This window comes from Dromaius novaehollandiae, chromosome 6, assembly GCF_036370855.1.
Source record: "Dromaius novaehollandiae isolate bDroNov1 chromosome 6, bDroNov1.hap1, whole genome shotgun sequence".
NCBI classification, from domain to species: domain Eukaryota; kingdom Metazoa; phylum Chordata; class Aves; order Casuariiformes; family Dromaiidae; genus Dromaius; species Dromaius novaehollandiae.
The window spans coordinates 49,354,504-49,368,670 of NC_088103.1; the positions used below are offsets into that span (position 1 = coordinate 49,354,504).

The 14,167-nt window shown below is 43.2% G+C and overlaps 1 protein-coding gene across 1 annotated transcript in view; it reads left to right on the forward strand.

Moving 5' to 3' along the window:
* INPP5A (inositol polyphosphate-5-phosphatase A) overlaps positions 1–14,167 on the forward strand; it is a 235,323-nt gene that overhangs the window by 158,993 nt on the left and 62,163 nt on the right. The window contains 1 exon segment of the mRNA XM_064514432.1: positions 5,192–5,276. Coding sequence (XP_064370502.1) covers positions 5,192–5,276 — 85 coding nt within the window.

A 14,167-nucleotide genomic window follows, 5' to 3' on the forward strand; every position in this document is an offset into this window, starting at 1 on the left:
AGCCCATTCAGCTCCAGCTCAGTGTAGCTAATTTTTCCCATTCCCTCAATTCTTTAGGCCCCCTTACAAACAGAAAAGTCAACTTTCACACCGAAGGGAAGATAAGTGCTTTAGGAAATAATCGTGTAAACAGAATGTTACCTTCTGACCTGGTGCTGATACCTTGGTTTGGGACAAAACCCGGCCGGTTATTGCATTAGACATGGCTATTAAAAGAATAATGCTGCTGATCCTCCTTACAAAGTGCCTGGGAAATGGTTGAGCCGAATCGCTGTGCCTCTTGTCACACTGAATCATGCTCGTCTGCTTCCCTCCGCCACCGGATTGCTGATACTCAGCTGCTTCCCCGTCCCCTTCCCTTTCCGAGGCGGTACGCGAGGGGGAGAAGTGTCGTTGACCGTAATGAGGTGCAATGAGTACTTTAAGTGGCGAAAGGGAATTACGAAAGGACTCCGCTGATTTCAGTGATGCTGAATTGCTCACATTAAGATCTGAATAAGGTTCTCCTTTCGGTGCTCCATGCATGGACCAAAATCAGTAACGAGACTGAGATTTCCAGGAGTTTGGGGGAGAAGAGGGACTGCTGCCTCCTATTTCTTTTAGTCTTAATATGGGTATGGTGTCCAGACCACTGAAGCTGCTTTGAAAGTCCTCTTAGCTGATACCATCCACACTTAGAGGTTTGTCTTTACGTATAAGTAATTTGACCTTTCCTGGGTTGCAAGACCAGACGCTGAGTCTGCTTTTCCCGTGGAATTAGTTTGATTTCTCCCTGGGTTTGCCCGTCCCGTGGGCCCTTCCCACCGCTGCTCCGAGCTGGGCGACGCTGTGGTCACGAGCGGGCCAAGCCGCGCGTCCTCGTGCCGCGGAGGGTTTCACGGGTTCCTCTCGATTCCCCTGATGGCCCCGGGATCACGGGCAGGGTTTGTCCAAGGTCTTTGGGGCCGCGGTGCTCAGATCCGCTCGGCTGTAGGAGGTTTCCCAGAAGTCCTACCAACGCGATGGGCGGGACGCGTTCCCGGTGTAGATGCTCCCCTTCCTTCTGCCTTTGTCACGCAGCTGCTCGCACCCAGTGCGAGGTGACCTGCCGTTATTAGACCAAAAGACTAATTAAACCTGTTTGTTATGTAAGAAAGACACTGCTACGGTAATTTAATATTAGTTTGAATCCTTACCAATGAAATGTTCACAAAAACAGTGTGAACCGAGGGTCTGACTCACTAAAACGTTTAAATATATGACCGACTTTAGCTGACTGTAAACTTCACTTAAAAGTTACTTTTCCTTGAATGTTTTACTGTTCTACCGTCATGCCATAAATGATAGTTATTTCTATTTTTTAAAGCACCGACTGAAATGATTAGAGAATTTCTCATTAGAGATTAGACAAAAGTGAAAAAAAGTAGAAATGTAAAAGTGGAATAGTATGACACTATAATAAACAGTTTTATTTAAAAAGCTATAAACCCTATTTTTAAAACTGTTTGCAGTCCTTTTATCTCCTGACAGAATACAGCAGGGAATGGAAAGCAGCAAAGAACAATCCCGGTAGTCCAAAAGATTTTCAGCGTAGTCATCAGTTAAAAATGCAGAATTGGTTGAAACTGGTAAAATAATTAAGAAAGCGTGTTTGAGCTGTGGAGAACCTCTCAGTTCCTCCATTCTTTGCGGCACCTAATCCCGTTATTAAGGGCTGCTTGTGCAATTAGGAGCTCTGCGTTTTTGGAACTAATGGAAGGAAATATTGTCGTCTGTGGCAGTGGGGCTCGGGCGCGTTGAACTTAACGGGGCCATCGGGAAATGCAGCCTCAGTGGTCCCTATTTGCCATACTGAATTTATTTTCGTTTCCAAAAGGCACAGAAGTAAAAGATACGTTTTTGGTGGGTTCTAACCGCAAATAAACTCCTTCCTCCTGACTGATACCTTCTGGGGCAGGAACGAGGGATTACAGCAGTAAAAGTGCTCTTCCAGCCCCTGCAAAGGAAAGATCCCGTCTGGAAGGCAGTGGCTGCGATCTGCTGGGAAGGTTTTCTCTACCCTTTACGTCCAAACACTGACTGTGCTCTTGTTGCATATAGTCTAGTGACGGCCCCGTGTAGGTCACAGCAAACAGCACAGGACGCTGATGGTCTTTCGTTTGGTCTTTCATATAAAATTCCAGAAGTGAAATATTTGTAGTCGTCTTTACAGTGATGAAATTTTTACTTGAGAGTCACCTGTTTTGTCGCTAGCTATTTAAAAAAGCTGTGCAGGAAGGAAGAGACCCTTAGAGCACGTTGAAGCCTTTCTGGATAACCTGATGGACAGCACATACAAGTTGCAAGAAATAGCACTCGGTCCTCCCACTAAAAACATTAAATTAATGTCGGTGACATGGGTTGGCTGCTTTCTTTTTTATGATTCAGATTTATCACTCCATTGGCTGATTCATGGCAACGTTTTTAAAGGATTATGTGATTCATGGTTAAAGGAAGGGTATAGGTGTAACGGCAAATAGCAAGTAAAATAAAGCAGATTGTAAAGCCCTCCTGCTTCGTTTGCAAGCCCTCCTTGTTAAAAAAATAAATAAATAAAAGTCTTCCCACTTCTGCATTTACTTGTTCACTTGGTCAGCTTTACATATTTGTGGCTTAAAAGGCAGAAACAAGAGGAAAAGAACATTTTTTTCAGTTCTGCTCCATCCCTAACACCTTTATTGTAAATAAAGGCCAGGACAGTAGGTTACACACACATATTTATATATACATACATATATATATAGGGTTGACCCATTTAAAGTGTATTTTATTGTGAGGCCTCCTGGATTATTTAATAAGGGCAGTTCCACGTGGATCGCTTGCTGTATCGGCTTTGGTAGTTTTACTGTATATATAAATTTCTCTGCCTGTGAAAAGGAGATATGTCAGAAGCTGCTTAAAGCATCATTCGTGAGAAGTAGCGTTTATGCTGTTTTACTTCAATCTATCACGAGACTCTCTTTCTAAAATGCACAATAAAAGAAACTACAAGGGAAGCAACTGGTTAAAATTATCAATTTTAAAGCTGGCATTGATTCGTATGCAAATCGTGTTTAAATCAGGTAATGTGCAAGACTATGAAATGACTGATTTCTAATTAATTGATCAGAAGCAGAACTAATCAAGTGTTTTGTTCATCAGTAACTGTTTGAGTTTTTTCAAGTTAATTTAGTTAAGAGACATTTTAACTGGCTATTTTTGGAACAGTCTGTTTATTTGAAAAATCCATCTTTGCATAATACAATCACAGATATCATCCTCATAATATCAATTTGTTTTAAGAGGCCTCCGCTAGACCTTGATGTCATTCCTGCAATAGCTCTCGGTTTTTGTCAGCAGTAAATGGCACTGAGTGAAGCCAAAACTAGGATATGAATCATTAAAGTTGGCAAAGCAAAATGAATTTTTCTTGTGTGCAAGTTGTGTATCAGATTTTGCAATTACAGCGTTAGCAAATTGTGGTAATGTAAATGGTTTAACTTTTAAGTTCTCATTTTCCTTTAAAGTGCCATGAGGGCACTAATCAAACTAGCGTTACGTACAGGTCAAGAGTGGCAGGTTTTCTGGGTGCTCAGTAGTAGCTGACAGCAGACAGTATTTATTAACAATAATTTGTCAGCTGAGTGTAGGATTTGGAGATTTTCCTACCAGAAAAGGATAACTCTTTGCAAGAGAATTTGCTTCAGACGATCACTGCTGTAGGTCCAATGCACATTAATTTTTCAATAGAATAATATTCCTTATGTAATGATTACTGTGGACTGAAAATGTGAGGAGATTTTTTTAAGAGGAGTAGTACCACCTCACTGTAAATCCAGAGTTCTTCCTTTCTTTATAGCTTTGAAATGTCTGAATGGATGTAATGTATTAAAACTTTTAAAGCCATTTAAAATGAATGCCTGCTAGCTGGGCAATATTGTTCCAGAAGACCTGCCTAACTGTGCATTGCTCTATAATCCTTCACCTGTCTGTACGAGCCCCTGCCCCTGGCCTAGCTGGGATTTGGGGTATCATAAGCTTAAATATTTGTATGTTCCTAGAAGGCACACAATGTGTTGCCTTGCAGTTGTCCCTTATTTCTTATATATTGTGCACTTAGTATACTATCCATTTTTTGTGAATGTTCTGTGTATTAGCTTTCCAGCTATAACAGTCACATTTCAGTTATTTTGTACCCTCATCAGCTACTCATTAATTAATTAATTAATTGTAGTGATTCCTGTTTAGAAATTAAGGGTTATCTCGGTGGATTTCCAAATGCCAAGAGCTCTGGAAGCATGTAAAATTGCACATTGTTGGGAGCACCAACTAATTGTTGTTAATGATAGATAGACTAATAATATAATAACAATTTTTAATAATGCAAAATTTGCAAGATAAACAGTGCTGCTTCACCTCCCTCTTTAGTACTGAGCAAAGGCTGGAGAAAAGCGTCAGTCTCCACTCTGTGTCTGGGATGCCCTCGGTCTCACCAAACATCTGATTTCACCAGGAAAGAGGTTGTCTTTCAGAGAGCCGTACTTTACCCCAGAAGAGCCTCATAGATGGTATCAGTCCTCAATATGAACAGTGTTTACCACTAACACATCCCTTTTCCTATGGCTTTACTCTTCAGAGTACTAATGAGCGTTGGTAAAGCTACGATCAGAGTCTTGCGTATAGATGAACTCACTCAACACAGAACTGGAGGTGGATGTGCTCTGAACTGGGGTCCTTGATTCTTGGTTGCCCAACCCAAAGCACATAGGTATACACTTAACTTTTCAAAGGTGTGGGGTACCTCCAAATTCCCCTCAGGATTTCTGTCGTGTCCACAGGCTGGTTCAGTGTCGTTTGGGCTGAACTGCTGCTAATTTGCCCTCCTCCAAATTGCTCTTTCTGCCAGCCGGGGGAAGGTAAATGCAGTGTTTTACTGGGGCTGGAGACGGAATCGCCTGCGCAGGGAAGCACAGCCCAAACGCACGGTTAATGCATTGAGAAGGTGGTTCCAGAATAAACTGGTACTTTTGGTTGTTCCACAGTTATTTCAGAGATTGTGCTTGGAAATAAAATGTTTTGGGGAATATATGTCAGTTGACGTTTTCTCTACAGTGACGTAAGAGATGTGTGCATGTGCCTGTTTGCGTCTATGCAAAGCTGAATGACAATCTTGTTGGTTTTTCTTTTTTTCCAGAATCATAGATCAGCGGTTTGAGAAAGTTTCGTATTTTGTCTTTGGAGATTTCAACTTCAGACTGGATGCCAAAGCAGTAGTGGAGGTAGGACAGTCCCCTTCTTCGGTTCCAGACCCTGCCAGACAGTTTTTATTTCTCAAATATGTTTCCTGTGGAGAAGTTAGAAGTGACTTAACAAACTAATCTTAATATTGACATCCAGCTTGGCTCAGGATACCGTCGACAGGAGCCTCTGGCAGGTAGGTACAGACCGCTGCGCTGGGAATCTGCTGAAGCCGTCAAGAAACCTCGCACGGACGAGGGGGGAGGCACTCGCAGCTCACTGTCTCCGTCCACCCCCAAAATTAGTTGCCTGATGACAGTGTTGACACTTGCGCCTTCGTTGTGAAAAAGCAGATCATTTTTGTGAGGAAAGACAGAAATGGTTATGGTTTTTCTGCACTAAGGACTAGTTTACTGCCTGTTGGATGTTCATTTGCGACGCAGTGATTCCCCCGGGGAAGGAGTCTCCCTGCCTCTCTCAGACGTGGCAATTTGTCTGCGTGTGCCTGCTCCCCGCAGCTGAAACGGGGCGTTTTTCCTGATCGGTAGTGCGTAATGTGATATCCCGCGCACCGCAGAGTGAGTGCTGCCTGCTCCTGTCCTGCTGACGGGAAGGGAAAATGCGCGTAGGTCTGGGAGCGGTCGGGTGGGAGCGGTGGGGCGTGAGGAGACCCAGGGCCTTCAGGACACGCGGAGGAGTCTCTCCCTTCAGCGGTGGCTTAGGTTCCTCGTCTGAAACCTCTCCGAGCTTCAGCGCAGGGTACCGCGCTGTCTTCCTTGCTTGTGACTTTCATCGTTTGCTCATAGCTCACAGAGGGTCTCACGATCTTGTATTCAAAAGCTGTGTGTTGGGTTGTGTTTGTAACCAGTGAAAAAATGGAAAATTTCCTACATTTCTGTGATAGTTTTCCATACTTTAGAATATAAACAACAGGGATTTGCGCAGGCCGTTGCGACTGCAGCATCTCGGTGTGGAAGGGTGGCTGGGAGATTTGTGTAAAGCCTAAGAGGATACAGCAAACCCTTTTCATCAGGAGTCGAGATTACCTTGACTTTACTGCTAAAGCTCTGCTCCAGGTAACGTGGGGTCAGAAATAATATCCAGGGTTGAAAACCAATTTAATCTCTCCATTTTCCCGCTTTAATTCTCGGAGATGCTGTAGTGTCTTTTTGGTGTCCTTGAGGACGTGTGTCCTCCAGACCCAAAGCTTTTATTTCGTAAATCGAGCGGCCAGCGTGTCCAAGGCTGGGTTCCCCCCGTATAGACGCGGTGCAGTGCTCGTTGCTGCGGGATGGTCGGTCCTTCGTGTGTTGGAAAATAGGGGTTTGGCATGGTGGCACAGGGTAGGTAGCTGGTAACTCCCTTCCCAGAATCCTTTATTCATTGCGATCATATAACTGACAAACCTGAAGCATGACTGAAGTGAAAGTGAAGTCACTGAGCAGAATGCGCTGCTTCATGCTGTGTCTGTTAAGGACTAAATCCTGCTCTGCTACACTGCTGTTACCATAGTACCGTCCGCGCTTATAGATTACTTGCTTTTGAAATATTATGCTTGGTTTTTTATTCACTGGTGTTGCAGTAGTATTACGGAGACTGCTTCTGTCCGAGAACGTCTCAGTCACGCGCCCGCAGCATTATCTTTTCCACCCGGTATTGACGCAGAGCACTGTAAGTTTTTTCTGAACTTTCTAACTGCCTGACAGTTTGCAGGGCTGAATCTGCAGGGAATGCTGCCTTTATTACTGATTACTTTAATTAAGATTGCTACATTTATGTCGATAAGTTTCAAAGCGATTAGCTCCTAATGAAACAACCTCATTAACCGTAAACGATGCACACTGTGTGGATTGCACAGCAGGTAGTAACAGTGCAGGTGATTCTGGTACCGACAGTACTTTTCATCTTACGAGTGCTTTGCCAGCATCAGGTCATGTTGTTACATGTGAGCTTACAAGGTTAGGTAAAAGCTGTGATTTGAAGATGAATCAAACTCATTTTCCCATTCTTCCTGGAGGAGGCACGTGTATGCGCGAGTGGAAGAAGCACTGGAATAATACATATTCTTCCCTGTTGCTTTATTTGACAAACAGCATACCACATTAACCAGAACTTGACCCAGCTGCGTGGTCCAGTAATGAGAAACCAATTACAACATTAATTAAGTGTAATTCAAGTTAGTCTAGAAATTTTCACTTGGAATTTACGTATGTGCAGTCAAAGTCCTATTCAGCATGTTTTATGGTCTTTTGCCTTTGATACGTTTTATACACTAGTATGTCAGAAGGTCCAAAAGATGTAAGAAATGGTTGTCCCATGCAGTTCACTGCACAGAGGTGACAGTACAGTCAGTATGTCTCCAGCAGCGTCTCAACACCTGGACATTCATAAATGAATCAGTAGCAAGTATATAGCACTCTGTTTTAGGAATGAGGTCTAGGCTGTTAGGAGATAGATCATTTTCTAAAGTAAAATTTGGGAGGGTGGTGTTCCTTACCAACTCTAATAGAAATTATTCGAGACCGGACCTAATGGTTTGATTGTGTTTTCTGCTTTTCGTCTGAGAAGATTCAATCCCAAATCACTTTATAAACTGTTTTATACCTGGTACTTCCCATCTGTGCCATTTTGCAAAGTCGATGGGGAGTGAAGTGACTTGACCAAGGACAGGCACTGCCGGCACTGGCAGAACAGGAGTCAAAAATGACCAAAGTTGGTTGCTTACCTAATGCTCAGACCAAATCAAAGGGTTAGTCTGTGCTCTTGGGTGGACCTTACACTCCAAAATATATCCTCGTCCCTTCTGGCATTTTGAACGCGTGACTACGCAAGCTGCTGGCTGATACTGAACGTTCATTTGACCGTCTGGCAGGATCTTAACTGCTAGAAATTTAGGGGTTAATCCATTGAGCTGTCATCCTTGTATATATTACTAAATTTATCTCTGGTTTTCCTGTTGACCTTTTGAATTCTCTTTTGGGGCCAAAAAGTGCTGAACACCTGGATGCCGTAAGGTGCTACAAGCAATAGGTGTGTTGTGGAAATGTAGACGTTCCCAACCAAACACAAAGACTGAAGTATATTTATAAAGGATTTTTCAATCAAGCCACTGAAAGAGAGAAGCTGAGAGTGGTTTCAGATGTTGAATCCAGACACTGAAGTGCCATATGCTAAATCAAACGCCAAAAAAGTTGCCCTTATTAATTCATAATTAATAGACAATAGATCATTAATATATAATTTATTAAACATTTTATGGGAACCTTAATCTAAAGTCATATTGATTTCCGTGCTAGGAAAATCTGCTTTGCTGTTGTTGGAGTAATCCAGGGGAGATCAATAAAGCAGGTAAAGGCTTCTGGTGATTCTGGGATCCGTATGTGCATTAACAGGTGTCTTGTCCAGAGGTGTAAACTGGCAGGAAAGAACTGGGGTGTCGGTGGCACAGCAAGCGTAGCAAATACTGAAGAGGTAAAATTGTTTTATGGTAGATCTGAATTATGGCTTGAGCATAATCTGTAGCTTGGCATTAGGATGTCCAGAGAAGTGCCTACAGCTCAAGCATCTAAAGCATTTTAAAGAAGTCTTTGTCCTGAAACGGGCTGACGATAGGCGTCCACTTTAGTCTAGGTATTTTGGAAACCGCAGAAGCTGGTTGTATTTCTGAAGTCCGGGGTGTTTGTAGGCATACGTGATGTCCCGGTGCTTTTCACCCACGCGGGGGGACAAGGAGGACAAGGTGTCCCCCCGTGCACGAGGTGCCCAGGAGCGCGCTGCCGCTCAAGGTCCTCCGCACAGCCGCAGCTGAGCGACGGGTGCACGGTGCTGCGTCTTTAATTGGTGCTGTCGTCAGGCAGCAGTGGATGCAGATGGGGTCCAAGTGTTGGCTCAGGACTTTGGCTGCGAGGAGACCCCATAAAGCCTGCTTTGTGCCACCGCGCTCCTTGGATTAAACCTTCCCATTACCCTTTCCCTGAAAAGAGCTATAATGAAGTGTAGGTGCTACCTGGTGTTTAATTATAAAGGGTCAGTATTGCTGTGATGATCAGCCTCAAAAGCTTGTTGCTTGACCAAAGCCCTGGATCCCCGCTCTGCCTCGCTGCATTGGCAGGCTGAAGGATAAACACCGCCTCGTTGTGCTACCCGCGCACCTAATCAATTGCTAGATCCACCGGCTCCTGTTAATTGCTGTCTACTCTGTCACCGCTGAGATAATGAAGGTGAGCCCTCAGCTCGTTACTGCTTTAATCACGCTGTCCCAGCTGTGTTTGCCCCAGCGGCGCAGGCTGCGTCCAGGTGCTCGAGTCCTGCTCCAGGCCGGGCGCCCCGACCGTCCTCCTTCCCGTCAACGCGTGGTTTTAACGAGTCCCAGGGTTTCCGATAGGTTTCCCAGGAATCTCGGAGCGGGCGGGGAGCGGGATGGCGAGAAACGGGGACTGCTGGTTGTATTTAGCTTGCAAACACCTGCCTCGCCGCTCAGGGACTTCTTTAACCCTGGGCCATCCGGAGCAGTACGCCTTCTGAGCTAAAGCAAGGGCAGATTTTTAACCATCAGCGCTTGTGCTGAGGCGGTGTAGGTGAATCTTCCTGATAAATACGCTGAATGAGTTCCTGGTGTTTTCTGGTGGTCACATCTGGGGGCCTGGTCCTGCCCTTCCTCATGGTCCTGCAGAGCGGAGTGGTGAAAATCCCCTGCACGAGGGCGGATGGAGCTGATAGATGCTGCTGACTTTGTGCGTTTAAAACATCCAACAAGTCTTTTTTTGGCCATCCACCCTGCTAGGAAGCACCGCCTTTTTGAAGCTCCGCTGTAGTTCTGGTGTGTCTTCTTGTCATTGCACTCATTTAGTGCTGAACATCTTCAGTTCATCATCCTTCATGCTAAAAGCGTTTCCAGAAATAAGCTTTGTACAGTGGGATACGTATTTAGTAAGGCAAGAGGTACAAAAGGGAGAGTTACATTTCCCCAAGTTTTGATCATTTTAAGATATGCTCTAAGATCTTAGTTCTTTTCTGATGGTCACCTAAATTCAGTTAATCTTACATTTGCAAAGGTCACTAATTATAGTACTTTATTTCTGTTTAAGTTCTAAGATTTACTTGATGGGTTTTTTGTTTTTGTTTTTTTTAAGTTTTGCTAACTGGTTTGGGGGAGATCCAGCATTCTCATGATGCGCCCACTGCTTCCAGGTGTCTTCCAGCACTTCTCTTCCCAGCATGTCGTGGATATGTTTACAACGTATATAAAATTTTATTAACCTTTTACATCAGTTTGACTGTGAGTTCTCATTTGTCTCATTTTGTCTGCAGTGATTCTAATACATGTATTGTCGCAGCATTTAATAGAAACATGAATTTGTGATGTTTCTTGTAAGTAGGTGATGATGGTTCTGCTGTAATTTTTCCAGAAGTTCTGCTCTCCGTATTTTTTAAAGATGATACAGATAGGTCATCGTGATCTTTAAGGTTATCAGAAATATGTTTCAAATTTGTAGTAGCGTGTCAATAAATATGTAATAACGGCAGTTTTTCGGGGAAATTATCTTCTAAAATTGAATTAGGAAGAGATTTGATGAGGTTTGACTTCAAAGAGATCTGCAGCAGCTACGAGGTATATTGTGGATTGAAGTTGAAGATTTTGCTAGAAATTTAGAAATGGTTATGGGTTAACATTTTGTTCCTCAAAATACACAATAGTTGGCCATCAGCTTAGTAATAAAACTAGGATAGTAAAATCTCTAAAGCCTATTAAGGGTAAGAAAGGAACTAGTTTAAATGAAGGATTTCATTGCAAAGCGCTGAGGAGAATGGCTTCTTTTTGTCTGATGTGAGAAATTAAAGGAATGAAGTCACTGCGCTGCGGTGTTGGAGACCACGCAGGGCTCGTTAATTGAAATAACTACTTAGCATCTAGTATTTTCTGTAAGTTCCCAAAACACTTCCCAAAAGAAACAGGGAAGCGGAACTGTTCCCATAAGTCCGTCCTTGCCCCCGCGCTCGTGTGGACCTGCGGGAGGGCTGGTGGGGGGCCCTGGCCGTGTCCAACACGCGGGTGTCGCACGGGGCAGGATCTGGCCGTTTCCCGCAGCAGCAGGAGCGTCTCAGCTCGCGGCTTCGTCCGTGGTCAGCAGGAGAATATTCCTCCTCCTGCCCCGTCGGAGTCGGGGAGCCAGTTCACCGGCGCAGCTTCGTTTGCACCATCCTGTTCCCTGTGCGGTACCGCGCACGCGGTAGGTGGGTCTGCGCCTAGGAAGGCTGTTTCTGTCTGTTTGAACAGTCAGCCGGCCACAGCAACAGTCTGCATTAATCTTTGAGATTCATATTTTTTTTTAAATTAGCTATCCACTGAGATTCTTATCGATAAACTTTTCTAATCCTATTTGTCGAGTTTACAACAGCACAGTCTGACTTAATAAACTGTGTTTATTTTGACCGTTTCGGAATTAAAACCTGTTTCTGGCTGAGATTTCTAATTCAGAAGTCTCTAAAAGTTCCTCGTATTTCCAAGAAGAAAAGAAGGATAATTGTGGGCTTCCCAGTTCCAAGAATTACAGCTCAAGTTCGGTATGCAAGCCTAGGTCTTTAGGAGAACATCACATTAATCACAAATACCTTTCCTCAAGGTGAACCATAACCACCGCTTGTTTCCAGAAATAACATGGTTTTCACTTTTCCCTCAGTAAAAGACATTATGTTAGGGGTGATAGTCAGGGGTGGCAGGAGTGATGGTAACCTAGTAAGATGGAGAGGGATAGAGTGTGTTTATATCACACATGAAATTTACCAAGATAGCAACGTAAAAGCTGGTTGGGAATTCCAGGCATTCTGGCCTACAAAATCTTTCAAGCTCTTTCTGCAGAATAAGAAGCCAAGTCCTCACCTTAAAACTAAGAGTTCATGCTTGTAAGCCTGCTTAGTGGGTTGCGTCCAACCAAAATATTTCCTCGCTAGACTTCTGCCAAGTGGTCGTTTGGTAAGCTGTAAAACTGAAATGGCTGATTAAATGCTTTTTTAAAAGGTAATAATTACTCATAAAGAAGTTGCACGTCTAACTCCATCGTTCGCTGGCATCGTGCCTCTCTGCCACCTCTGACCGCTTGACGTCGTATTATCTAGTAAAACAGAAAAGACTTCATTCGAGCATGACTTTTTAACTCATACCATATTGCTAATACTATAACAAATCACATAATTTTCATTTGATCGTACAGTCTTGGCACCATACAGCTTTCCTTTTGGAAAAGACTGTTTCAGACAATCGTGGCATCCTATCTCTTTATCAAGTGTCCTTGTGCCAGCGGAGCTTCAGGAGGCCGTGGAGCACCACCGGCGTCTGCTGCGGTGCGTCCAGCTGCGAGGCGTGGGCCTCCTCCTCTGAGACACCTCTCCATCTCGAACAAACAAATGATTATCAGCTTTTCACTTCTAAGTAACTGATTAGATCTTACTCCAATCAGAAGAAATATCTTAAATTGCACTTGTTCATTACAGAGTCGTCTTTTTTGTGCAAAAACCAGGACCTTTGCAAACCCCAGCCAACAAATGACCCGTTATTAGTTGTCATCAAAACAATTAATGGCTAATGAGCCAATCAGTGCTGATTGTTGTCACTCCGACTCTCACGGAGACAGTCAGGCCAGGAGTGGATGTGGGACTTGGTTGCCTTCTCGTCCTCAAGGCGTTCTCCCCAGGACAGGGACAGGTCACCTGGAGGCATGAGGCTCTTGCTGTCTTCTTGCAGTATTGGTTTCGGCACTTACTGTCTGGCTGTCTCATCAAATTTAAATATATATGTGTGTTTGTATATATAAATATATATATATATGTTATATGTGTATTTTTTTAACTAAGTGTTATTGGCAGAAGATGCTCTGAATATATCAGGAAAAGCACCTGTAGGATTTGCACGTTCTTCTTACTGTTCCAAGCAAAGTAGTCATTCCTTTTTAAATGCTCCTGAATTTTTTTGCTTTAAGAGGGGGGCATTTAGTAGAAATTAGTGATGTTTAATTGTATTAAAACATTGACATAGCATAAAGAAATAAGCATATACAATATCCAGTTACAGTCACACACGTGCACGTTTTTCCTTTCCTATCTAAACCCATAGTATATATCTTCATCTTTTTAGGCGGTGGTGACATGCAGGTGTCTATAAATACACATTCAGGATCTCAGGTGCGTCCATTGACTTCAAAGTCTAGTGATAAGCTCTTGTAGGTCCTGCTCGGTTCCTCTTGCAGGTCCTGCTCAGTGCAGAACAGGTCAGTCATCTGCAGGGTGGCAGCAGTTCTGGACAGCGTGAAATGACTTCTGAAGCACTGAAGTATCGTTAGATCATTTTCTGTATCTTTGGAGTGTTGTTCTCTTTAATACAATTTATTTTCAGAATATTTTCAGAAAACAAACTTGTATGTGTCCTGTTTCACCCAGCAATGACTCTTGATTGTATATTATCTTCAGCCATTTAATAAATTCAAACAAAAATTAAGAAAGTTTCCTTTAGCAAATCCACATGATGATCCTTAGTGTTTAAGCATTTTATAATTTCCATAGCTACAATTTTAATGTTTATTTCCTTACAAACATGATCTATTTTAATGATTTCAAATAATCTGGCACTTTTGGGTTTTGAGACCACAGATATCATTTAGTATAGCAGAAAATGTGGTTTCAGTTGGAAAATACATGCTTAACGTGGAGATTATGCTAGTTGTGTTCTCTAAAACCATTTCAGCATAGTAACATACTTAAATTATACAGAAACACTTCTAAAGGAAACATGAAATATAGCATCAGCTGATCACAAAGATCACATGCAGATTATTGCTTGGCCACAGTATTTTCAAAGTAACTGATATTCCAGATCTGTAACTGGGGAAATGGAAAGCATTTGCAGAGATGTAAGAGAATCTGTGTTGGAAGCCTTGCT